We start from the raw sequence: 25,179 nt of genomic DNA, 5'->3' as shown, positions 1-25,179 counted from the left end.
TTTATTTTGTGTTCAGTCATTGCTGCACCCATCTGTTTGCACTGCTGTTTGCTTTCTTTGGTTCAGCTCTGATCATCTCTGTGTTTTTTGGCAGAGTAACCACTTATGGCACCGTGCTGGTGTCCCTTGAGCGAGCCTGCTTGTGTCATGCCCTACAAGCAGGTCATAGTGCATTGCAAGCCTTTTCCCTTTATCCCATGGTAGCTGGGTTAGCATTGCAGTGCAGCCAGTGAGGCGTGGGCTTGGCTCCACTGCATGCTGTCTGCAGAGCAGCTGGAGGCATCTGTGAGAGTGCTCTCTGCTGGGAGAACATCCAGAAGGAGCATCCAGAGGGAAGGGCCCATTAGACAACCCAGAATGCACACTGGTATGCCCGACCTGGTCAAGGTTTGTCCAAGGACAAATGCCCTGCAGCAGACAGAGCGTGACCTTGCCCACTGCAGCTTTGTCCCAGGCCTACCACACCCGTTGTTGCCTCATGACAAAGCCTGCTTTCAGATTCAGGCCAGATTAAACTGCCATTGTGCAGCTGAGTGTTGAAAGCAAGGCTCACGATCCTCATCCCTGCTTGGGACTGGTAGCAGAGGTTATCTGGGTAGGCATAAATGCTTCTATCCGTCCAGGGAGTGTGCAAGTTGCACTCAATCAGTGTGCAGGCATGCAGTAATTCAGGATAGCAAAGGAAGGGAAAAGCCTCCTGGAATGCAGTCCATGAGCAGGAAAAGGTGTAATTAAAATATGCATAACTAGCTTGTGTTTTTTCCTTAACACGTGAAGTGGTTAGATGTAATCCTACAGATTACTGAGGAGAATGCAGTGGAGAGGGAGGATGTGAGCTGGTCGGAGTTACCAGGGCACTTACTAAAAGACTTTGGGTTTTAAAATCTGAAAATTGTGAAATGATTTGTTGCTTGGAGTTCACAGTTGAGGAAGTGAGAGTTGTTGCTGAGGTGAACTGTGTAGCTCTGCTTTGGTCAGTCAGGCTGTTGATGTCTCAGTGTGTTACTGAACCGGGCTTTTCCAATTAACTGCTCTAGTCTGGGCACATCAGTACCCTTCAGAGAGACCAGTCCTACCTGTTCCAAGCTGCCTGTGACCAAGGAAGCTGGACAGTGTTTGGAGCTGTGGAGAATGGTTTAGTATGAGAAGCATGTTTGACAGGTCTGTTCTGGAGACCCTGCAAACACTATGTAAAAAATTTGAGTGTTGAGCGTAGTCACTTCTTGGAGAGGCAGAGATGGGCTTTTCTGGCAGAAATTAAGGGATATGCTGCTACAGGAGGCAACATTTTACCTGCTTTTTCAGTGTGTTTCCTCAGTGCCTGTGCCTAGCAAGGTCTGGACTTGTGCCCCGCAGCTCTAGCCAGCAATCCCAGGCCTGGCACCGGCCAGTGGGCTGCCTTGCTGCCCGGGCTGTGCGCAGCCGGGCTGAATGGAAAGTGATTAGCACAGCCCTCAGGCTTGCAGGGCCTGGGATCAAAGGCATCTCGCTGGCAGTCACTGATGAAGAGCACCATCTATTATCTTCGGGCCTGATCGCTTCCTAATCTCGGCACTAGTTGTTCCCGGCGTTCCTCTTCTGCACGGCAGGGACTGAGGGACAGGGAGGACCAGGGGAGGAACATTAGCAGAGCAGGGACTGGTCTCTGCAATTGAAATCCAGTGTAGCATCCTGAGGGTGAATATCCTCCTAGAAGTAATACAAGACCTACATTCTGAAGAGAAGGAAACACCACATTTTTCACATCGTGTTTTGTTTGGCTCACCTTTGTTTGGCTGGTTTTTTGTTCTTCTGCTCTGTCAGATTGAGTTTTGCTCTAAAACTGTACCTTTATGCCCACAGGTAATAGGAAACCAGGGTTTCAAAAGAAAACCTGATGCCATTGCTAGATAATAGCAGTTTCCTAAATAAATGTGTGGTTGCCCCGAGGGTTAGGTTGTTACCAGATGCACCTTTTTGTGATTGGTGAGAACAGGAGATGACGCTTCCTGGCATATAAGTGCAAGAGAAAACACGGGAGTACAGATAAGCAGAGCAAGCAAGCCACCTGGAAAGAAGACTTGAGAAGGTGTTAAAGCAGCTGCCTGCCATGGCATTTGGAATGCTAATCTATATTTTGCTGAAAGGTAGGTTTGGAAGAGGCTTTTCTGGGCTTTGTTAAACAGAAATAAAGCCTCTCTTTAAATAGGCGGTGGGGTGGGAGCCGTGCAGAGACGCTGTGAAGCAGAACTACTTCAGCCATTTGAAACCTGGATGAAATTTTACTGATAGGGTATAATTTAGACTCTTTGGAAATAAGCTACTTAAACTGGTAAAGAGGTGTAAGGTTGTACTATGTTACAGGTATTTGTGTTGTATATTGTGCAAGATTATAAAATGAAAAACAGGATGGATTTGTCTTTTGGGAAATTTGCAAGCTGTCGTTTGTTGTCCCACAATCATAATTAGGCTGTGTCAAAAGGAAGTTTGAGGCAAAAGTGTTTTAAATGAATTGTTATTATATTGCTGCCTTCTCAGGGGTTTGTTTGAAGTGCGTCTTGTATGAAGTGCTTTCTGGGTGAAATGAACCTTGAATGGATATACTGAGTTTTCTGTTCCAGTAAGCATGTATTTGCATTACACAGCAATGGGGGCGCTGAGTGAAGAGTCAGCTATTACTGCTTCATCCCTCAGCACTGACTTACGGAATAATTGGACAAAAAACAACGCTGAAGGTACTGTTTTTTTGTTCTGTTTGTCTCTGTTAATCAGTTAGGAAAAAAACACAACCAACAAACCAAAACCTCCACCATAATCTGTTATGTTAGCTGCTGTGATGCTCCATCCCTTGGACACTGTTGGATTTGTGAGATGAGCTGATTTCTTCACGGAGCCTTTGAAACCTCTCTGGAGTAAGGGCTGCCACCCAGCTGGGATAGGCTCAGCAATGAGCAGCTGAAGCATCATTTAACTCAAGTTCAGTCATAATTTGAAGGAGGGGGTTACTGATGGCAATTTATGTTACTTTCACCTGGTGCTTGGTTTCTGTCTGTCCTCGGCATGCACCTTAATGCACAGAAGTGAGAACGAACGGGCACAACTTTGAGCGATGCCTGTCATGAGTTGTTACTCAGTAGTTTCTGTCTTTGTTGCAGTTTTGCTTTTGGCTGTCTGGGCTTTCACAGCCCTCAGAGTGCTGGCTCTCTCCCTTCTTCCTTTCTCTTTCCTGACTGAAATGTGAGCTCAGGCTATTTTACCTGCCAACCTCTGAGAGTAGAGCTGTGTTTATCCTGCCAGCTGCGTTCTTGATGTTAGCTGAGATGCTGGTGATGTCATTGCTTTTGGAGAGCTGTGCTGTCTGGGAATGAGGTTTTGGCAGGTCAGTAAAGGAGGAGAGGAATCTAACTGCGATAATTTTTAGTGTTTCTGTACTTTGAAAGGGATATAATCAGGCATACAAATAATCCTCTGTTAATTCTAAGTTGTCACAGGACATCTTCCAAGCCTTTTTTAGTAGAGCCATAAGCTTTTTATTATTTTCTTATAGCAAGTCCAGCTGTCTTATTTTCATTTCTGATGTCTCATAGTGAAAGTGTTATATGTACATTAATCCATACACATACTGTATGCATGAGTTCTATATATACACAAAGTATGGATACACACTTGTATGCATGTGAAATTGGTAAGGTGTTGATTTTTGACCGCAGTACTTTGGTTTATCAGTGCAGCACTGTGGTCTTGTTTTGTCTGTGACACGATTATTGAAGAGGTGCATACAGCAAACAGGAGGATAATAAAATGGAAATACCTTGTGGCTTGTTATGTGCCCTGATAGTGTTGTTTCTAGAAAGCAGGAGCAGTGGGTCATGTTTCAACAAAGAGGTGGCATATTTACAGGGTCACAGCCATGTCTACAGTAGTCGGTGACCCTTTGTGGCAGCTGGAGCTGTGGTAGTCAACAGGACACCAGCACTTTTCCTTTGAGAGAATTCCACTCAATGGCAGAATCAAATTCACAAACATTGAAGCACACATTTACACGGGAAGTTAAAATTATATTCTGGTGGACCTCGTACAAATCCAGTGAAAAAGTTAATCAACAGCCTTTCCAGAAAGAAGATTGAAAAGAAATGCTTAAAAAGACAACAGAGAAACTCACTGAATCTCTCCAGGTTCTTGGTAGCTTCTATTCCTGTGCAGTGTAAGTTTGTGCTAAGATTTAGTGCTAGGATTCAGCCACACTGGATTCTAAGGACATGAATTCCTGGTTCAGTATCGCTGGAGAAACTGTCAGTTTCTTTTGGGATTCAAGTCCTTTGGTGACTGAGGTGCTGTTTGTGGAAAAACATTAATTTCTGCTCAATTTTTTTGCCTGCTATTTACAGGAACTGGTCCTATTTCCTCCTTTGATGTCACATAGGCTTTACTTGTCGCCAGTGCTGGGGCCTGGAATTTTAGGCTCAGTGATTAGCTGAGAGAGAGAAAGGTCATGGAGAGGAGCTGGGAGCTGGCATGGCATAGACAAAGAACTTTGGGTGGTGTTGGGGCTGACAGACAGCCTTTGTAGCAAAAGGGGCAGCCAGGAGTAGGGAAAGTCTCCGTTAACCTGGTAGAAAAATGGACTCTCTTGATTGCCATCAGCTGGTTCCATACAGCCTGTAAAAGGAGGCCCTGGACCTGGGGCTGTTCCTGCCTCCTCTTTCCCACTGCCTTTCCTCCCCCATGCACCATACTTGGGGACTGAGCTGTCATGGTCTTACTGGCCGACTCCTTTTGTTGCCAGTCTGTTAGTTTTGGCAAGGCCAGGCTTCCAAGTACCTGTAACCCCGACTTCATGTCAGATCTTGCCAGGTGTATCTCTTTGAATGACTCAGTTGCAGGCAGCTGTCAAGTGCTTACACGGCATGTTTCTCTCTCCTCACGTGACATGAAAGGGCACATGGGCCTGTTTATTCAACAGCTTGTTTAGTATCTAGGCAGACAGTATGATAATGCTCTGGGGCAGGCTAGGAAATCATCCTTTTTGTTTTCGAGACTCATTCTTTCAGAGGCAATTTGTACTTTTGCAGTGTTAAAATAATTAGCACATGGAATTTTTGTGTGTAGACTTAATAGCTGATCTTACCCACAGTGGACCGAGCTGTTCCTCCTGACTGCGGCAAAGGAATGTGTTGGTTTGTCTCAAGTGCTTTCTAGGCAGGCTGCTGCTCCAGGCTGACCTGGGTTTCTAGTGACACCAGCACTCAGGGAAGAGGTGCCTGTGCAAAGCCAGGTTTCCTGCAGATGTGGTTCAGTGGAAGTCTGCCACCTTTCGGCAGCGCTGGTGTGGGTGAGGAGAGATTTTGGGATGTGGAAACCCATCTGGTCGAAGTTGGGGTAGAGGTGGCTGGGGATTTTGTGCCTCTAGGGTGTGAATTTGTACCTTCCTCGTGTTTATTTTCTTTCTTCCCCTCATGGAAGAGATGGAAGTGAAAAACCTGCGCAGTAGAGATCTTCTCAGGGCCTAGCAGGAGAGTGGTACTTTTGGGAAGTGGGAAATGCTGGCTGAGGTCTCCCATTAAAGGGTATTTTCAGTGATTTTTCTTAGTGGACTTTGTGCTGAAGTGGTGATTCAAAACAGTTGGTGCCCAAGTGTTTGAGGAGGCTCCTGGGAAAAGTGTAGATGTGCCGTTGTCTGTTTTATGAAACTCTTCCCTGCAGAGCTTAGGTAGCTGTTCTGCAGGTACTTGAGACCTAACCAGAGTGGGCTTTTGTGAGTCCCCAGCATCCTGGATCTCCTTGGCATGCTGAGCCCTGCAGCTCTGCTGATTGCATGCTTTCCATTGTGTTTTCCTCATCAGAGAACAGCATACACTTCTCCTGTGCAGCCAGTAGGGTCATCCATCTCTTGTCCCAAAATGTGCCTTTTTTCATGGGAACTGCCCTTTCTTCCTCCTTAAGTCAGTCTCTCCAAGACCTGGTTCTTTGAGGACTGTGCTCTTAGCCAACAAGCCCATCTCCAGAGGTTGTCAGCAGCATTCCCAGAGCCAAAGCTGGATACTAGAGCTTCTATTTAGCCAGCATCAACTTCCTCCCTTATGTTTCTACGCCCCACACTGTGAAGAGAAACTTGTGGGTAACTTTTTCTCCATGGAAGGATGGATAAGATATCCTTTTCTCAGCCACTAGAAGTTCATTTTAAAACAAGACATGCTTCTCCCACCTCTGTAGCTTTTCTGAGGAAGTGCAGTAAGCCAACATGTCATTTCTCAAGCAGACCTGAATTCTCACTTCTTCTCCCTAAGTCTTTTCCTAAGCTGCAAGTCTGGTTACTCTGTCAGGTTTGAGAAACACTGTTGTCAAAGGAATTGTTTGATCTGAGTGTCAGTGATAGCATCATGCCTTTTGGGTGTCCAAACCACATCATTCACAGCTGAAGTGGAGAGCTGCTCTAGCAAGAGCAGCTGTTTGCCATTGCTTGTCACCTCTGATAAAGCTGCAGAGAGGAGGAAGACAAAAACCCCCAAAACTACTTAGAAGAGCACACAAAGAAGGTTCCTGCCATTAAATGGCTCAGACTGGAATTTGGGAATTTAGGGGCTTGGTGCTGTTAATCCTGGAAAGTGTGTGATGGGATCACAAGTTGCCCTCAAGGAAGCTTGAGGCTTGTGTCCGTGGCAATGGTTCCACGATTGTACTATCTCCAGACCTTGATTCAGCACTTAGTCAGAAAGGAAGGCTTCTGCTTGCTCTACCTTTGAGTCACCTTTGTTGAGCAGACCTTGTCACCTTGCTGCAAGATGTTATTTTTCTTGTGGTCATAACTGAAAGCTGCTGTTGACATGCACTCTGTTAGGAAATCACCTTCAGCTGTCACTGAGGCAGTCCCCTGAAATAGCAAGTCATTGCTTGGACACCCCACCCCACCAAGTGATTCCCGGAACTGGGTAGAGAGACCAGTTGGAACAGATGCCTGCAGCGATGGCAAAGCTTTGGAGCTTTCTCTTTACTGACTGTGCCCGTGTTCCCAGGACTTCTTCCCATTTGAACCACTCCGAATAAGGGAATAAGGTAGCATTTTCTGTTCCAGAAGTGTGCCTGCTGACCTGGTTGTGTAGAATTCAGCACCAGTTCAGAGCCTCACTAACCATGGACTGTGCTTTTCGCAGCAAAAACTATCCACAGAATCTTGGCATTGAACTGTGGAGAAGGGTGGGAGGAGTCCCACCATTCATCCTCACTCATGGCTACAGAGCTGGCAGGCAGGAGCACTAGAAATGTGATAGTTTGTCTTGGGACAAGGAAAAGAAAAAATTAACCATTAACTGAATTCAGACTGGGAAGGATACTGAGAATAATTCAGTGCTTGCCTTGTGTCCTAAACCCCTGCTATTGCTGGGATAGTTTTTCTGATTGGATTGCAGAATGGGTGGGTGCTGATGTTACCCTGTGTGAATCTCCCATAGTCATTTCTGTACTTGTTCCTCAAGAGCAGGTGATTTATTTACAATTTGTGCTTCTCAAAGCTGTGCTGAACTGTCTGGGAAGCTTGCTCTGTTCAGTGCTGACTGAATCAGCTCACAAGACACCACACAGTAAATTGATGTACGGAGTGTTTGCTCCACAGTGTCTGTTCTCCAGGTGTGAAAATAGGTTCAAATGATGCTTTGTCCTAAACATAACGTGACTTTGTTCTTTCACAGTAGATTATACAGAGCAGCCAAAGCTCTTGAAGCTGATGCAGACCTGCCTTGAGGAACACCACAGCTATTGTATCAATGGGCTCTGTGCCTTCCACAGCGAACTGAGGAAGCCCATATGCAAGTAAGGAACTGCCTATTATATCCTTCTTCAAAAATGGCACTGCCATTGATTCTTCATGTGCTGGGTGTGCAGCTTCACAGTGTTGGTCAGGTATTTGCAGTATTAAACTTTGGGACAGACCTGAGTGCCATGGTGCCTCAGGACTGCAAACAACGCTGTATTGCTGTGCTAGTGTCAAACTAAGGAAGGGAGAGGGGGAATTCACAGCTTTGCAGGTCACTGCCACGGTGCCATCTCAAATTACAGCTGATGCTGGAGTACGTAATAAAGGAATTGGTAGATGTTCACAGTGAGTACTAAGAAGGGAACAGCACCTTCCAACATATCAGCTCCAACTCCCATATTCCACAACTGCATACCAGTCAGGACCATGGTGTCCTTACAATTCTCTAGGATGCACAGTGGATAGTCTTGGCCTCTGGAGACATTACAACAGCTAAGGATCAGCAGAGCACAGCGCTCTTCATCCACACCCTGCAGAACCAGGCGATGTTTAGACTGTGTGCTGCTGTGATTGCAGTACTCAAGCTAGGTTTAACCTAGATAAACTGGGACAACTGGTAGTCTTGGTGGAGGGAAGAGGTTCTGAGTGAGCACCAGGTTCAGCCCTCCCTTGTTTAGATGTTTTGTGATCTGTTCAAAACTGATGAAAACTAATGTGTTTGAAATAGAAAGTGAAACAAGCTCTGAATAATTTTTTGCATGATGTGTATTTATTTTGTAGGTGCCTTGCAGGTTATAATGGAGAGAGGTGTGAACATTTAACACTAAATTCATATGCACATAATTCTTATGAGCGCTACATTGCTGTGGGGATTGGTATAGGAATACTGACCAGTGGAATACTTGCCATCATCTACTACTACGTAAGAAAGAGGTACAGGAAATCTGGAGCCTTCTGATTACATTGATCTGAATTTCAGTGGGCAGGGTTTTGAGGGCACTGGGTTTGTGGTTTTGCCTGCTGTTCATCTCTGAGGTGATGTTAAAGGAACTAATGCTCTATACCTCCGATTTCTGATCTACTGGTGTGGCCAGTGGTGCAGTTGTCTGAACCGTGGGGCTCCTCTGGGCTGTCTAAGTGAGTTAGGGGGTTGGGTTTTGGTTCTTGCAGGCTGCTGCAGTTTCAGGTTTGGCCAATAGAAATCATGTGATGGTGTCTGCTTTAGATGCAGGAAACTGAAATCACCCTACAAGTTGTGCGTGGGTGAGACGGCGTTGTGAAGCCCCAGTGCTGGAACACTCACCAAGTTGCCTGCTGAGGAGGAAGGCTCCCTGCACCATCGGACAGGTACCCCGGCCTGGCTGAGGAGATGAGCTCAAGGGAACGGCAGAGGAGCGCCAAGGGAACTCCCGCAGGACTGACAGGCTCTGTGTGTTGTTGAAGAAAGACTTGCTCTCTTGGGTGAGGGTGGAGCATGCTGAGGTCCAAGCAGCTGAGGACACTGGCAGGCCTCTGGGCACTATCCTGTGCCCAGTGTTTGCCATGGGGAGGACTGGTTGGTTTTAGCGGTTTTCAATCATTTCAAGCACTTGTACAGTGTTTTGTTTTGGTCTCTTGTGTGTTTTGTTTGTTTGTTTTTTTTTTTTCCTTTTTTTTCTTCTCTGGAGGATAAGCACCACTTCCCTCACAGCGGAGCTGTATTCTGGACATCATGCACTGACAACTGACCGTTTGGGTTCTGATTTTGGTGTCTGCTGGCTGTGTATGTGGATAAACAGCCCTCTCCCAATCCAATGGTTATCTTTGGTGTGCTGGGCCAAGCACGGGCTTCTGGTGCCGTAAAGGACAACAAATGCTTTGGACTGAGGAAAATGACTGGTTCTCAAAACCATCCTTAAATTAGAATATAGAGAGTAAGCAATTCCTGAAAAATCAGACCATGACACCTCTGGGCATGGTGTGTTTTTATTATTTTCATAAGCAAAGCAACCAGACGCCTTTCTCAAAATGGATTATGGAGCATGCTTGTGACAAGGAGCTCTCCTCTTCCCAAACATCTTAAGGCAACTCCTTAGTTCCATGGAATTTCAGGCAGAACATTGCCTTGCTGCACCCTGATTTCTGCACAAGGCTTCAATTGCTAGAGAAGCTGCAATTTTGTTATGAAACTTCACTACAGTTTTTTTCCCAGGAAACAGACTTTTCTCTGTTCCATTTGCACATTATGGAGACAATGTGACCACTCAAATAAGAAAGAAATTATTTTAGGGATTTGGTTCCATCATGGACTAACAGATTGCATATCGGATGCTTGGTTCCATTCATCTTATCTACAAAGAATTGGGAAGGTACAAAGATTTGGTTCAAGGAAGAGGGAAGCAAATGGGTTCTGAAGATGGTGACGCTACCTGAGATGTCTCACTGCAAGCTGGAGTGTTTGTCAGTGCTGATGTGACTAGAGATGGCTCCCAGAGATTTTCATTTCAGCTGTTGCACATTGTAGACTCATCTGCTGTGCTCGGCCATCTACCAGAGAAAGGCAATTGGTACTTTGAGGTCTTGTGGAGTAATATTGGCTCCTAAATTAAGGTGCCCTGCTGAAAGCTCAGTTTCTTTGTTTTGTGAGTTAATTTTCACAACAAGGATGGATGTTGTTCATTGAAAAAAAGTGTATTTGTAAGACTATGGTGGCAATGCTGAAATGTGTATGAAAGGTGGGGTTTGAAAGGGTAAAGATGCATGTGGCACTTGAATGGTTTGAAGCTCAGGGGGCTTCTCATGTGGGCATCCTGATCAGTAGCTGAGCCATCTTGGTTCTGTGATACTAGTAAATAAAATGGCACATCATACACTGCTTGGAATTCCATGTAACAGAGGGAGCAAGCAGCATACGGACACACAAAAAGGATTGCTGGTGAGGAGTGGATGAACACCAACCCTCTCCTCTGTACATTGGCACCAGTATCTTCCAACCCTCAACCTTTTTGTCTTCTTCATCTCCAGTCAAACCTTTGATCTTTGCACTGTACATTCTTCTGACCTTTTCTTAGGTTCCACTGCTGGGTAACTTGTGCTCTTCACAGTCCTCAAGTCTGTCCTACCATTTTTCTGTCACACATACGTGGTGAGAGGGCAATTAGGTATAAATTACAGTCTGCACATCCTCTCAAATGAAAAACTCCCTTCATCCATCTCACATGGAAATGGAAGATGTGCATGTTATTAGGAGTGTTGCATGTTATTAGGTGAGAGATCCTGCTTGTTGGTCTCAGGAGAAAATTGTAGAGCTGAATATCCCAAGGATGAAAAGCCTTAGAATTTTTGTCATATGAGTGAATCTTTCTCTTCCTGTGCTCACACTGCCAGTGTTGGATTCACTTCCCAAGGATTAGCCCTTCCCCATCGAGGAGGTTGTCTTGGAGCAGACACACACCCTACACAACTGGCTCAGGCATCCATGCATTTGTCACACAAGTTCTAAGGGCACAACTTGGAACAACTGGACTTCACCTTGCCCAAAGAGAACTGTTGGAGTGAGATGCCTTTTTATCTGCATGTCCTCTTACTGATGTTTGTTACACCGTTTGTGTACTAAAGGCCAAGCAGGTACCCTTCAGGATATGCAAGTGCCTTTTCAGTCGTATTTACTCATTGCACTGAGCCATTTTGCACCTACAGCAGCATGCACTGACTTGATTTTTTTCAATGTTTGGTTACAAAGGTCTGCTTAGGGGGGTCACAATTTGGCAGGGGATGACATAGCGAAATATGTTTTTTCTAGTTGGCTTTCAGGCCCAAGGTGGCTTGGAAGTGAGAGGTTGCTGATATTTTTCTGCTAGTGGAAGAAAAACTGGAGAGTGAAGCACCAGATGAGCCTGTGCCATGCAAAATGAGACTTGATGTCAGGACAGAATGAGAATAAAATGCAAAGATGAAGATGGGAAGAAGGCAAGGCAGGAAGGAAAAGAAGATGCTTGCTTTATTTTCTTTTTCCAAGTGGAGTCACGGCTTTCAGCACAGGGTTCCTTGCCACTTGGGTGCTGTGTGCCCACCCTGCAGAAGCACAGCCTTGGAGCAGCCCCAGCTGTGTGCTGCATGAACTGACTCACAGTGCAGTTGGGCTGAGGGGAATCTGCATGGCCTCAGATTGCTTCAGGGAGTCAGCCCTGCTGAGCCCTTCCTTGATAAGTGACAGATGCTGCCAGCCTGGAATGGTGTGTTGCTGCTTACAGTGCTGAATTTCCTGCAGAACTGGCCTGTCAGAGGATCAGGATCATCTTTCCTAGCTCATTTATCAGGCTCAGACTCTTTCTGTAGTGGCATAATTAAGTGAGTTGTAAGCTTCTCCTTCCCTTTCCAGCTGCATGTGCCAAAACCTATCATTTCAAGAGGAGCCCCTGCGTTTGTGTGACTTTTAGGCAGGGCTGCCTCAGCTGTGAGGGGCAGCAGCTCAGCAGGGCCAAGCCAGAGACATCGAAGACTGGGATCTTCTTTTTGGAAGGACAGAGCACTTGCCCTGTCAATGATCCAAGCTGCTGGAACCACACTGGCTTTTCCTGCAGCACACCTCTCAAGCTGAGTTGCCCTTGAGCCACCCAGCCTTGAACGGCTTCACTGGCATCTGCAGCTGCTGTGCAGGTGTGCTGGGTTGCCGCTGGAACATCTTCCCTGAATTCATCTTCCCCTTTTCTGCTCAGGTGTGTGGGTGGCCTGCAGTTTCCCTGATCCCAGCAAGGTCTTTTGCAAACAGTGAGATGCAAGCCTGGGGAAAAGATGGCTTTCAAGACACTTGATTTGATTTTGGAGGGAAGTGTAATGAGCTGGATTGATGCTCCCAGTGCAGTGTCCCTGTCCCACCTGTTGGCAACAGGCTGGGGCACACTGGTGGCTGGCAGGCAGGTAGGAGACAGTTTTTCCTTGGAGATTTTCTCTTATTCCTAGTAACCCACAGTATATTTGGATAATGACACACCAGGGTTTCTTCTCCACCCCACTTCTAGTAAAAGCACAAATCTGATTCGTGCTGCTGCAGCATGCAGTCCTGCCTTGTGTTTGTGTACTAAGAACTAGCTGTGAAACTAGTCGCTTCCTGGTGACTCTCAACTTCATGCAAGAAAAGAAACCAAAACAAGACACCCCCCCCCCCCCACCAAAAAAAAAAAACCACCCCAACTCTCCTTTCCACCTCCAACAAAATCCCAAAATCAAACCCAAAAATCATATTCCTCTTGGCCAAGTTTTAGAGCTTGGTAATTCTTTACACCTGTTACATGTTTTGTTTCATTTCTGGTCAATGAAATACACTGTAGCATCCCACAGGGAGAAGGCTAATTTGGTAATGTAGTTGATTTTATAATTTAGTTCAGAATAATTCCTGTCAACCTTGAAGGCTGCAGTTCTTAATGGCTTGCCTGTAGACCATCCCTAGGAAGCAAGGCTTTAAGAATGATGTTCTGTGGAGAACTAAAGCAAGGAGGGATTAAACCCACATGATGGAGAGACATCAGACTTCAAACCTTTTTAAAAAGTAGATAATTCTTCTTTGAGTTCTTTTAAGAAATGATGCTTGGGTAGATCAGTAACACAGTAAGTATTGAGAGAGGGCAAAGATGGGTCAGATTTAGTAAGATGCAAGTTGGATGCAAACAGAGTTTCTTTTTGAATGTTCATTTCAGTTCTCTGACGTGTGATATGAGTGCCGATTTACTGTTTGTGTTTTAACTTTCAGAGCTATCCTGAAAAGTATCATGGCAAAGTGTGTTTGAAAGCAGACCATTTGCACGATAAATAATCTGAAGGCTGGATTCAGTCAGCTCCAGCCTTGTCATAGGCAAGGTCTTCATAGCCCTGCTGATTTCAGTGAATGCTGAACCCAGTGCTGGCTGCTCTGTGGTCTGTGTGTCACAGAGCTCTGGTGTGGCTGCTCTTACCTGTCCTGAACCTTGTTGGGAACAAGGAAGCACCTCTAGAGGTCCCTATTGTACTGCAAATCCAGGAAACTGCTTGGGACTCCTCCTTTATGACCCAGTTAAGGAACAAACAGAAAAAAGTGCAGGTACTCATTAAAATCTCAGTGTAAGTAGTCATCAATTATCATGACAGCAATAAAATCTTGTACTATGACTAGATTCAGGGCTGCTCCTACTCTCGCTGAACTGAATGGAAGTGAGAGCAGGTTCTGTGAGCAGCAGACCTGGGCAAGCTGGAGGAGGTGTGCACGAGAGGGAACTGTTCAATGGGCTGCTTTGGGAGCTCTGCTACTCCAGGCCCTCCCTTCTGGCTCTTGGCTGCCCAGGTGGGCAGAGCTTCCTCTGTGGCTGCTGGGGTTGGGAGCTGGAGCACAGGCTGGTTTTGGTTGAGAGCAGGGCTTGACTTGGTATGAAGCCCATGGCCTGCGGGCAAGCAAACCTCTAAATGAGAGGTTGCTCGAGTCAAATTAAAATTCTAATTCAATTTTTCATAAGTATAAACATAAAAATAGGCTATGAGACAGTTTCACAGACAAATCAGGGTTAAAACTGCTTTAAATGCTTATTCTCTGGAGCAGTTTGGGATGAGCTTAACTTGGTAGTCAAGGCATGTCTTGCATAGCCATTCTGGGGGAGTTTTCTGTTTGATGGTTTGGGGATTTTGCCCTGTTGTGGAATTAGGGTCATCTGTGAATGGTCACCTGCCTTAGCTCTGGGCTCAATTTTCTAATTCATAAAAAGGTTCAAGGTGTCCAGAGGTGAGTTTTGATTCCATATCGAAGGCTGAGTCACTTAAATGCTAATTTATAATCAAAACTTCTTGTTGAATTTATCTGGTGAATATTGGCAAGGAAATTTCCTTGTATAGATTCCCTAGTGGCATTTCTTTATGAAGGTATTTTATAATACTTTCATATCTTTATAATACCTTCAAATAAGCAGAAATACAGTTTAGTGCATTTTGAATACCAGATGTTCAAATATCAAATGCCAGGTGTGTTTCCTGGCCAGGACTGACCAAAATGTGGCATGGCAGCATTGCCCCTGACTGATGGGAGCCAGGCTGATGGAGAGCCAGCCTGAGGTGCCCAGCATGGGGCAGCTTCCTAAGCAGGGTATGTCTGTGAGCCCAGAGCTAGGTGCCCATGCCTGCTGCCTCAGGCCTGAGGCTCCTGGAAGCCCAGTTTTTGGAGCACTATTGCTGCGTGCCGGTTCATCTGCCATCACCTTCAGGTTCCCAAGCCATGGGGAACAATATGATCCAGTTACAGGAGTGTGAGGGCATGGATCCTGGTACTCCAAATCTATTGTGCTCTTTGCCTTTTTTTTTAAGTTGTTATTCAGGTTTTTTTTTCGATTGAGGGGGGGCAAAAGGAAATGCAAGAACCCTTCCTTTCTCCTCCTTCTCCAAGGCTGTTGTGCAGCTCCACATCTCCCTTTGGCAAACAGCACAGCCAGGCTTGAGACATGAGAGGACAGGGCCGAGCTTTGCAAGAATGTCTGAGTAACTCGGGCAAAGCTAAATTGTTTGACATCATTTCAGTGCGTAAGGCTAAGTCTGTTTGTGTCCCATTGTTGCGGCCAATCCCACGATGGACGGAATTTTATTGACTTGTGCCGGCCGTTTGACAGAGCGCGGCAGCGGGTTTGGCCGTGAGCGCTGTTCCAGGAGCTGCCTTAATGGATGTCACTGCCGAATTGGGCCTCGCAGGGAGCTGTGGCAGCCTCACCACAGGGAGGACCCGAGTGCTTCCCTTGAGTGCTTTCCTGATCTGCTGCCTCTGGGCGGGGGAAGCAGGCTGGGATGAGTCAGTGACACGGGCTGGGAGGGGGACCTTGAGTTACAGGCCATGCCAAAACGTGCAAGGTTTGCCTGAGAATTTGGTGCTCGTCTCCTTCTTTTCAAGGCTATGGCATTGCGTGTTCATTGGAAGGATGCTCTTAAGGCAGACAAACTCAAGGAGGGCCTCCAAGTGATTTTTGGAAACTCAGCATCTCAGGTGCCAAGTTTTTGGGTATAAGTCTTTGTGGTTCTGACATGGTACTTTGGTAGCTTAATCTGCCTTGTGTCTCAGGATGCATGACTGCTGCAGTGCCCTTTCAGGCCATCCAGATTTACCAAAGCAAACCAATGCCCTGAAACACAGGCAGGACTCCCAAGAAGCTGAAAGAGAGGAAATTCTCCTGCTCTTTCCCCTTGCCTTGTTAATGCTTCTCTTGATTTCTTTGGTGGCATGTTCACGACGTCTCTTGTGCAAACAGATATGAAAGTTCTCCCTCAGGCAATTCTCAGCCGTCTCCTGATTTCCTTTCTCCATCACTAACAACATTTTCCATCAAGATTACAGCAGGAAAAAAATGTTCTCTATGGGCTAGGTGCTCCCCTGTGCGTGAAAAGTGTGTGCAAGAGCCAAGAAACACTAGAAGTTTCTTCCTGATTGTTCCCAAGAAGAATGGAGAGTGACGCAGGGGAAGGGCACGACCTTACACCAACAAACACACTCCAAGACCTGCACAGAAGTGTCCGTGACCTCAGCATGACAGTGAGGAATTTGGGGGTGGTCTGACCCATTTGGGTGTCCCCTTGCATTCTTCCCTGACCTTTTCCTTCTGGTCCAGCAGGGTTCCTTTCAGACTCATCCTTCCTGGCCTACCCAAAATAGGTGCCTCCCAGCCAGGAGCAGGTGCCCCTGAATAATTCAGGTGCCACATTCAAACTGCAGCCTGAAAGGACTTTAAAAGGGTTTTTAGGATGATGCCAAGTAAGGGTTAGTTTGGTTCCTTTTTAAACCATTAAGGATTTGGGAAATGTACTGGTGGAATGGCTCCACTGAAGGCTTTTCAAGACAATTAATCATAAAGTAGGGCTCTGTGATTTTCCCAATCAGCTCTGCCCTAACCCCAAGCTCTGCTGCAGGCTGTAATAAAGCATTTGTTGTCTTCAGTGGGTGCAGACACAGCTACTTGCACTGCCTTCAGTCTGTGGCTATTTAGGCGTTTATGGCTTTTGAGTGCTGTGGGATTCTTAAAAATTCCTATTTGCTTGTGGTGGTTTCTTGAGTGAGAAGCACCATGATACATAAGAACAAAGTGAGAGATACAAGCCAATGTGACAACAGTAAGACAACAGTAACAGCATGTACTTTGAGTGCTACTTGAAGGTTAAAAACCGTGGGTGGAGGAGGAAACTCAGGGGCCCTTGGTCCAGTGTGTGTGTGTATAGGCACATTTTGGGTAAAGCCTCTTGAAGTCCTGGGCTGCCACAGGATTTCTGGGGACTGTGCATTGTCCATAATTTCAATGAATTGGAGTGAGGCTACTTCTCTCTCTCAATACAAATAGTTCTGCACAGGTGCATTGAAAGAAAACATGACAGAGGTGGGAGACGAGTTCTCTTTGTCTTCCAAATATTGGAATACATTTGTTTGAGACTGTGCATTGCTTCATTATTTTCACATCCTTCCTTCAGCACTTAAGCTGTGTGCTTAATTCCTATTATGCCAAACGATATTTTCTGTGATCAGTGTCCAGGTGACATGGTCAGATATTGACAGAGGTGTCCTGCATGCATCTGATAAAAAATTTCAGACTTTAATGTGCATACAATACCCTGTGCTGATGAAGAGCTGAGGCTCTGCCCTAGATATCAGGTGGTTTGGTAATGTTGAACAGCAAGTTTGGTCTTTATTTCTCATAAAAATAATCTTTATTGACCCAGAGCTTGGGTTCATGCAGATCAGTACATGTGCAGAAAGCCCTGCAGAAAACATTCTATTATCCTTCAAAGAACTCGGGGAAACCCAAACCCCACCACTGTTGGGGAGAGTTGGACCCCCTGAGCCCCTGGCTGTGGCCCATGGAGGGTTTGGAGTGAGGGCCTCTCCCCTGGCTCAGGGGCAGGTCTGTATGCAAAAAGGTGCACATCAGGACCTGCTGCATCTTAATATTATTCTGCACCAGAGCTTTAGTCCAGTCCTTTCCACACAGAAATTCCCCCAGGGTCTATGGTCCTGTGCAGAATGAAAAAATGACAATAGATAGAAATGATGATTGATAGAAAGTACAAGTAATATAAATAAGACAAAATTACAGTTACATGTGATTTAATGCAAGTCACTGCCAAAGAAGTCCAAGCAGAGGTTTCCACATATCACCAAGAGTGAGATGGTGCAAAAGCAGCTTTTTGTAAGTTCAGAGGCTTGAGCTTGAATGTGGCTTCTGTCTCTTGTAAAGCAACAAGCTAGCAGGGTGTCAGGCAGGAGCAAACATTGATTTAGCCTGTGCTAAGGATGAGCAAAGGGAATAGCACAGATTGCTGGGCTGAGCCTGCCATGTATAGGGTCTGACATGTCCTGGGAGAAGAAGCCTCAAGGGACAGCAGTCATGGCATGGCAATATAATGACCTGATAGTTTTTCGTGCTTAAATCTCTCTGTGGTTGTTTAAATTCCCCTTCTCCTGTAGTATGGATCAGGACTGCAGCATAAGGAACGGGAGCCTGGGAGGCAGCAGTGCTGCTCTGGCTCAGCATCCACAGAGGAAGTGATCCATGAGAAGGGCAGGAGTGGAGCACAGGGACAAAGGTAGTAGTCCCTGCCTCTGCACATGTTCAATAAGTTGCAGGCCCTGTGCTTGCATCTGTGCTGCCATCATATAAATATCCAAATAGCTACAAGGATGCCACAGGGGTGAAAGTGTTACAACCTTTGACAGTAGCTCAGAGATGCTGGGGTATGGAAAACCAACACTTAGTCCATAGGTAACACTTTGTGTCTGTGGATGGAAAACCAGTCTTGCTCCCAGCATGGCCTCTGGGGGAAGTGGACAACATTTCAGCAGCCAGCTGAAATTATTCAAAGACTCTCTTCACCTGTCATGCTGCAGAGAAAGCAAAGCCTTCTCTGCCTATGCTTTTGCTTCTTGCCTTCTTCAGCCCTGCCATCCATAAACAACTGGGGGGAGTTTCGGGTGTTACTAATTTTAATAAAGTGGTTTTAGGAATGTTTTGCCTCTCCGGAGCTTTCATAATATACAGTAATAGAGGCTTTTGGCAGGAGCAGTAAAGCAAATTGCTCCCACCCTCCCTTAGCATGTGGTAAGCTGTGTGTGTCCTAGCAGCCATGTGACTGAAAGTCTGAACACGGCGCAGCACCTGGGAAGCTGGGAATGCCCGTGTGAAACATGCAGGCTCCGTGCCCTGCACAGAAGCACCAGCCTCTGCTCTCCCACGCTTTCTGGGCCCATGATCTCTGCCAACTCAGGCAGTTCTCTGGAATTGCTTCTTTTGGAGATGATGGGGAATGTTCTGTCACTGGGGATGCACATCCTTGCACCATAGTTTATGTCTAAATTTTCTTTGCTTTTCAGGGCTTGCATAAGACTGTCAGGCACTATTGAACAGAGACATTTGTGTTTATCTGCCTACCTGGTAAGGGAAAGGTAAGCAATTTTTATGCTTCAAATGCCTCTCATATCTCCCCAAGGGCATTTAGTTATCTTGCTCCTTGGCTGGAGGTACAGTTGTAGTGGGTGTAAGTTACAGCTTCCTCCTGCTCTATCTGCAAAGCAATCTGGATCCCAGCTGAGTTCATAGTGCAGTATGCAGTGATCTACTTTAGAACAAGTAGGGTCAGGACTTCACAGTGCTTCCTTTGCCCCTTGTTTTAAATTAAACAAGTTCCTGATGATTTCCTTTACAGCTTACATCTATTTCAGGTGTGGCTGTCGCTGTTCCAGTGATGATACTGATGGGTTAGAGGGGCATAACACAGGCCTGACGTTTTCAGGTGCAGTAGGGATGACGCCAGAGCAGTCTGTGCCACTCACAGGAGCAGAGGAGAAGAAAATGCTGTCCTGTCTGGGAAAGGTTTCGGGAATACCACTGAAGTTATGCTGGGAACTAGACTAAAATGAGACTGGTTCTATATTTTTCATGCTTGTGACATAGCATGAGTCTTGTCCTTTTAGCCAAAGTCTGGGGGAAGAAGCTGAATGCTTTGCTGGCATCTGACCTGATGCTACCATGATTGTAGCCTGGAGTTACAGTTCTTCAAGGCACTTGTTTTTGGAGCTAGGGATGTGCTGGCAGACTACTTGGCATCAACACACTCCCAGTAGTGGGTTGTTCGCATGTGAATGAGCAGTGACTCAACTCGGTGCTTCTACTTGCACACCAAGAGTTCTTAGTGTTGCTCTTCTGTTTTCTTCCAAGCTGGAGCTTTCCTCTGCATGAAAGCAATTCCTCCATCCCTCAGAGCTGGCTACCCAATTAGTCAAATATGAGCCAACCAGGATAAGTGTGTGTTGCTTTTAATAAAGTATTTAGCTGACAGGGAACTTTGAGCTTCTTTCTAGCTCTGATAGGAAGTTCTGTCCTGAGATGCACTGCCAAAACATAAGACTTTGGTGCTATGACTTCTTTTTGAAAGTTATCTTTGGATTTACTGCATAAAATTTGCAGATTACAGACAAGTATCTTAATTATTGACCATCAAAAAAACCCATTTTGCAACACTGAAGAAACTCACAAGAAAATTTAGATTTTTCTCTGTGTGTCACTGTCTTCATTTAGCTGGAATGGATTGTTTGTATGAAAGAGAAAAAATCCCTACCTCTAGGTAAGATGTAGTAACAAGCATTCCATCAGTGTAACTCCCTTGTCTTCTCTACCTGAGCAAGAACTACACAGCATAAGCCTCTGGGAAATAATGCCAAGAGTAATGTATCATTCCTTTCACTTTAAATTCCCCAATAAATGCTCCCTAAGTGCACCAACTGTCCAAACAATTTGTAGAAGTCTTGGTACGTACCACAAGAGGCAATGCATGGTCAGTAGGGGTTGTGCAACATTACCAGTGAGGGTGTAGGAGAGAGAGGCAGACTCGCTGCAGATGGGTATGTATCAAGTGCAGCTGAGGGGCTTCTGACAGGATATTTACAAATTGGTGATATCCTGTTTATGGGAGCCATGTAAACAATCGAAGGCTTGCCCAGAGGCTCCACTGTTACTCAGATGTGCGTAAAAGACAGTTCTGACACGAGCAATGCAGCCAGCACTCCGATGATGTGACACGGCAATCAAAGCTGCTCCGCTGTAATTAAATGCGCGCAGCAATGCGCAGCGCGTTGCATAAGGTGCAGCGTAAGACGCTGGGAAAGGGCTTGCAGAGAGACCTCTGGTTTAGTTTAGTTAACCTGTGCGCCCTTTAAAGTGGCTGGTTTGGAAAAATGGGTAATGAGCTTTGTGTGCTGTAGCTCTTCCTGGAAATCTCTCTCCTGGTTCACAAAGGGGAATGATACGGGAACAAAACGGGGAAGGGTTGAGGAGGCAGGATGGAGACAGAAGAGCAGAGCTGTGTTCCGCACAGGCTCTCAGGTCTGGCATGTTTCACCTGAGAAAGATCCTGTCCTGTGCTTAATGGGCTTCAGGCTGATGTCAGGCTGCTTGTGTGCTGGGTTTGGAGGTTTGGACAGGGGAGTTAATCCGGATGTGGAGCTGGAAAGTGAGCCTGTGATGCTTGAGGGTGTGACCTCGACTGTAGGCAAGCTGCAAGTGAGGGGCCAAAGGTGTCTCATCCTGAGCATCTGATGTGCAGTCTCACAACAAAGGGCTTCTCAGGGATATCTGTTGAAAATCCTGTAGAGAAACTATTGCTGTTCAGAAGTTTAACAGGGTTCAGAGACCAAATTTTTGGTTGGCAGCCTTGGCTAATTCATCCTTGTTCCCTAGCCCTTAATTTCCTCTGTGAAGGACAAAGATGTTGGCTGCAGGAGGATCGATCAAGATCTGCCAGCCATAGCTCAGTGCTGTTGTTAATTTAATAACATCACTGATCTAATTGAACCCAGCCCTGGCCTTTGTCCTGTCCCACTTGATCTACACGCATGTGCTTCCAGTGTCATAAAGTAAATCTCCTGCCTCTCTTAAATAATGCTAAGCTGTGGGAACGAGGACGAGGGGGTGGATGCGTAGATAGAGGAGTTATGTGGGAAGTGGCACACTTGGCCAACTGGCCACTGCCACCTTGCCCCCAGGACATCCAGTTGCAGATTCCTGTTTTGTCCCATCTGCTACTTGCACCTCAAACAACCAGCACCCTCTGTACCCATGGATGGAGAGACAGGACAAGTTCCTTGGGGCCTGGGCCTTCACCTCCCCTTGGCCCTTGGGCAAACCCACAGCTCCTTGCTGAGAGACCAGAGAAACGTGAAGGCACTGAACACTTTTTAGTTTGCTTTTTAGTGTGGGAGGAATCCAGACTGCACTCTGGAGACAGGTTGGGGAACAGCCAGCTCTGACCAGAGAATTGGGGTCTGTCTCCTTTCCTGGAGGAAGCCTGACCTCTATAAATGGGAGGAAGAATCATCATTGTAGGCAGATGGTGTCCACCTGTGCAGGAGCTCTCCCTGCCCTTCTCAGCCTCAGTGAGGCCTACAGTCCTTCCCTGTGGCTTCCAGTCAGTACCCAGTTGGCTAATCCATTTCTTCCGTGTGTAACCTAGGAACAGTGTCCAAGGAGACTTGGATACCTGAGATGATGTTCAGATCGTTGATGGGAGGAGAAGGTGACTAGAGGATGATTTCACATACTCTTGGTCATTCCCAAACCAAACCCCAGAGGTTTCCACATACCATGTGACTCATGGGCTCTCAAGAGTTGGTGGTACTGAATTCACTGGAGATCAAAGAATATGGAGTTTTATAGCAGGTTGGGCCCAGTCAGGGAAAACACCGAATGGAAATGTGTTGCTGGGTGTTGCAACATCAAAGTGCTCCTGATCAGCTTCTTTCCTTTCTACCTGCATCTGCCTGCAGGCAGAGAGCAGGATATCCAGCCTGGCTCCCAGCTGATGTGAGCTGCAGGGAGTGCCACACATTATTTTTGCTGGAGTTGTAGGAGAGCTTCATTGGGGACCAGAGTGTCCTAGTTTGGAACATGACTGCAACAATGAATTGGGCACCTGTGTTTATAGGCTCCCTGGGGCAGACTGTCTCATCACCTCTGCATGACAACAGCCAGCACAATAAAGGTCTGATCCTCACGGCCTTTTTTTTTTGGTCACTTCAGTAATAGTAATGATTAACAGTAATTATCAGAACAGTAGTGGGAGTGTCCCATAATACTAGTGGATGGGGGAATTCCACTAAGTGCATCTGCTACAGTGCTTAGTGCTGGTTACCAGGCCAAACAAATACCGGAGACCTGTGGCTCTTTCCTAGGTTTGGTTTCTGGAACATGTGCTGGCTGAGCTGGTTTCAGGTGGATTGCTGTTTACTCCATCATCCCTAATGACACATTCCTTTTGTCCAGGGTGCCCCAGGTCCCGTGTGCAGGTGACAGTCACTGCTGTGCTGCAGCCAAAACGTGGAGTCTGTGGACAGCTGAAGTTCCAGTGGTGGAGCAGGGAATGGGGTGAGTCACAGCTCAGTGCAGCTTTGGATTTAGCAGGCCAAGCGCAGGCAGGGAAACAGCCAGCTAGTCAGCCTCTCCTCTGCTCATATATGCTTGAGATATAAGAGCAAAATATTTATCAAGGGCCAAAATAAACTTGCCAAAGGGATTGAAGCCAATGCATCTTAGGCCTGTGACGGACAAGATTCCCAGATGGAGTAGTGGAGAGTCAGGGGCTCTACTGATGGTATGTGTGCAGCACATATTGCTCAGGCTTCAGTGCAGGCCTTAGAGACTAGTGCCATGCTTCAGCAGGTCTGTGCTTCTCACTGACAGTGTCTCCTCTTGTCTTCCCCATGCTGGCACCATGGGAGGTACAGGAGAGGCATGGAAGGTCCAGGTGGAGAGCCCACAGCCAAGAGAGACTGCTGTGCAGAAAATGTGATAGCAGCTGGTGAGTTGCAGCAGTCCCCATCCCAGTGGGTTTGCCACCCTTTCACTGTCCTCAGGTGGATGTCCCTCTCTGGGCAGAGCCATCCAGTGGGTGGGCCATATGGTCATCCACCAGTGGCATGCTGCCATTTAGAAATTTCAGTTCTACTGGCCACTGATCAGGGGCATGAATGATGCACCCATGTGTGCACATGGTGACTTGTCCGAGAAGGCAATCTTCACCTTTGCATATATTCTATCCCAGTGGTTAATCCTTGTCCCTGGAGAATGAGAAATTCTGTGGAAGAGATGACTTTATAAACCCAAAGAGCTGCTGATGGACAGAACAGCACACAGGACTGATGGGTAAGGGGCTAGTGTTCTCCCAGCTTACTTGCAACGTACTACATGCTTTGGGGAAATCCCTTTGTTTCAAGCTTTATCCTTCTATTATTCTATTCTATGTAATTGTTCTAAACAGTTCACCCAAAGCAAGGAGAAACAGTTAATAGATATAGGGACAGTGATGTGGGGGAGACCTGGCTTGATACCACTCTCAGCAAGGGCATGGGTTTGTTTAGCACCAAGTCAAAGCAGAAACCGTGGAAGGACTCCACAAATGAGAAAGGCTGCAACCCCTCGGAGGCTAAGAAATCACTCAGCATGGAGCACTGGGCTGTAATTAGGAAAGGGAAATCACCAGCTGAGCATTAAGAAGTTCTTGCTGCCCGTGAGATGTGTTGAGCCATTCAGGATTTGCCCAGGGGAGAGTAATGGCAAAGTCATACAAGCCAGGAGAATGAAGTTTTAAAAACTGCCCTTTAGGGAGGAATGCAGCATGAACCTGTCTCCCTTTTCAATGCCATCTTCTGAGATGGATGAGAATTAGCTGCTTGGGTTTGTTTTGTTTTTTTTTTTCCCCTTTCTTTTGTAAATTGCTGGTTAATGCTGACCCAAGAAGTTAGCAAAGAAGTCAGTGAATTTGGGGAATTGTTCTTTATTTTTAATAGCACAACATCTATGTTGTCCGGTAACTATGTTGTCCTCTTGCTGTGTTTACAGGAAAAGGCATCAGCCACTTTCAGCCCTGGGTGCAGAATTTGAACTCTTGTAGTTTACAGGAGAGGATGGTTGTTTAATTCATCCCTCGCATTCACGGCAAATTTGAAACTGACCTTTAAACTGAGTAATTTGGTTCAAGGTTTTTCTTTTCTCCATTTCCTCCAGCTGGTTGCGTCTACATTTTCCAGTTAAAAACACATTGCCTTCTTAGGGCGTTTGTGTTCCCATGAGTCTCAAGATTTTTACCATTTATGATTTTCACAAAATCATGGAATCATCTTGGTTGGAAAGGCCTTCTAAGATCACTGAGTCCAACCATTCCCCCCACCACTGCAAAGCTCACTGCTGAACTGTGACTCCAATGCCACATCTACTTGCTTTTTATATCCCTTTGGGAACTTAATATTAATCATGTGTAGTTCAAATGAAAGTGCTGTCAAGAGTGAGGTGCATTCCAATTGATGTCTGACCTTCTGAGAGTATTTCTTGAGCATCTCTCATTTTGTGCAATGAAAGCTTGCTGTATGTAAGTCTACATATGGATGTACTGACGTGAAGTCATGGTGTTTGAAAAATTCTGGATGATTTTCCTGAGAA

General features: G+C 46.2%; 1 protein-coding gene across 2 annotated transcripts; it reads left to right on the top strand.

Annotated features, from left to right (window-relative positions):
- The first annotated feature begins 5 nt into the window (after positions 1–5).
- On the top strand, positions 6–25,179 carry EPGN (epithelial mitogen). Of its 2 annotated transcripts, XR_013339910.1 has the most exons (10): positions 6–2,126; positions 2,625–2,714; positions 7,665–7,785; positions 8,510–8,662; positions 8,955–9,076; positions 19,065–19,136; positions 23,008–23,109; positions 23,469–23,542; positions 23,786–23,886; positions 24,583–25,179. XR_013339910.1 is itself a non-coding variant. In XM_077783085.1 (5 exons), exons 1-5 carry the CDS (start codon positions 2,090–2,092, stop codon positions 9,007–9,009), a joined length of 456 nt encoding a protein of 151 aa, XP_077639211.1. In that variant the 5' UTR covers positions 6–2,089; the 3' UTR covers positions 9,010–10,578. The 2 variants fall into 2 exon arrangements, 1 of the variants encoding a protein (XP_077639211.1); XM_077783085.1 differs by lacking the exons at positions 19,065–19,136; positions 23,008–23,109; positions 23,469–23,542; positions 23,786–23,886; positions 24,583–25,179 and having other exon boundaries at positions 8,955–10,578.

The sequence above is a fragment of the Lonchura striata genome, chromosome 4 (assembly GCF_046129695.1).
Source record: "Lonchura striata isolate bLonStr1 chromosome 4, bLonStr1.mat, whole genome shotgun sequence".
NCBI classification, from domain to species: domain Eukaryota; kingdom Metazoa; phylum Chordata; class Aves; order Passeriformes; family Estrildidae; genus Lonchura; species Lonchura striata.
The sequence above is the reverse complement of the archived record's forward strand: the minus strand, read 5'-3'. Positions and strand labels throughout refer to the sequence as shown.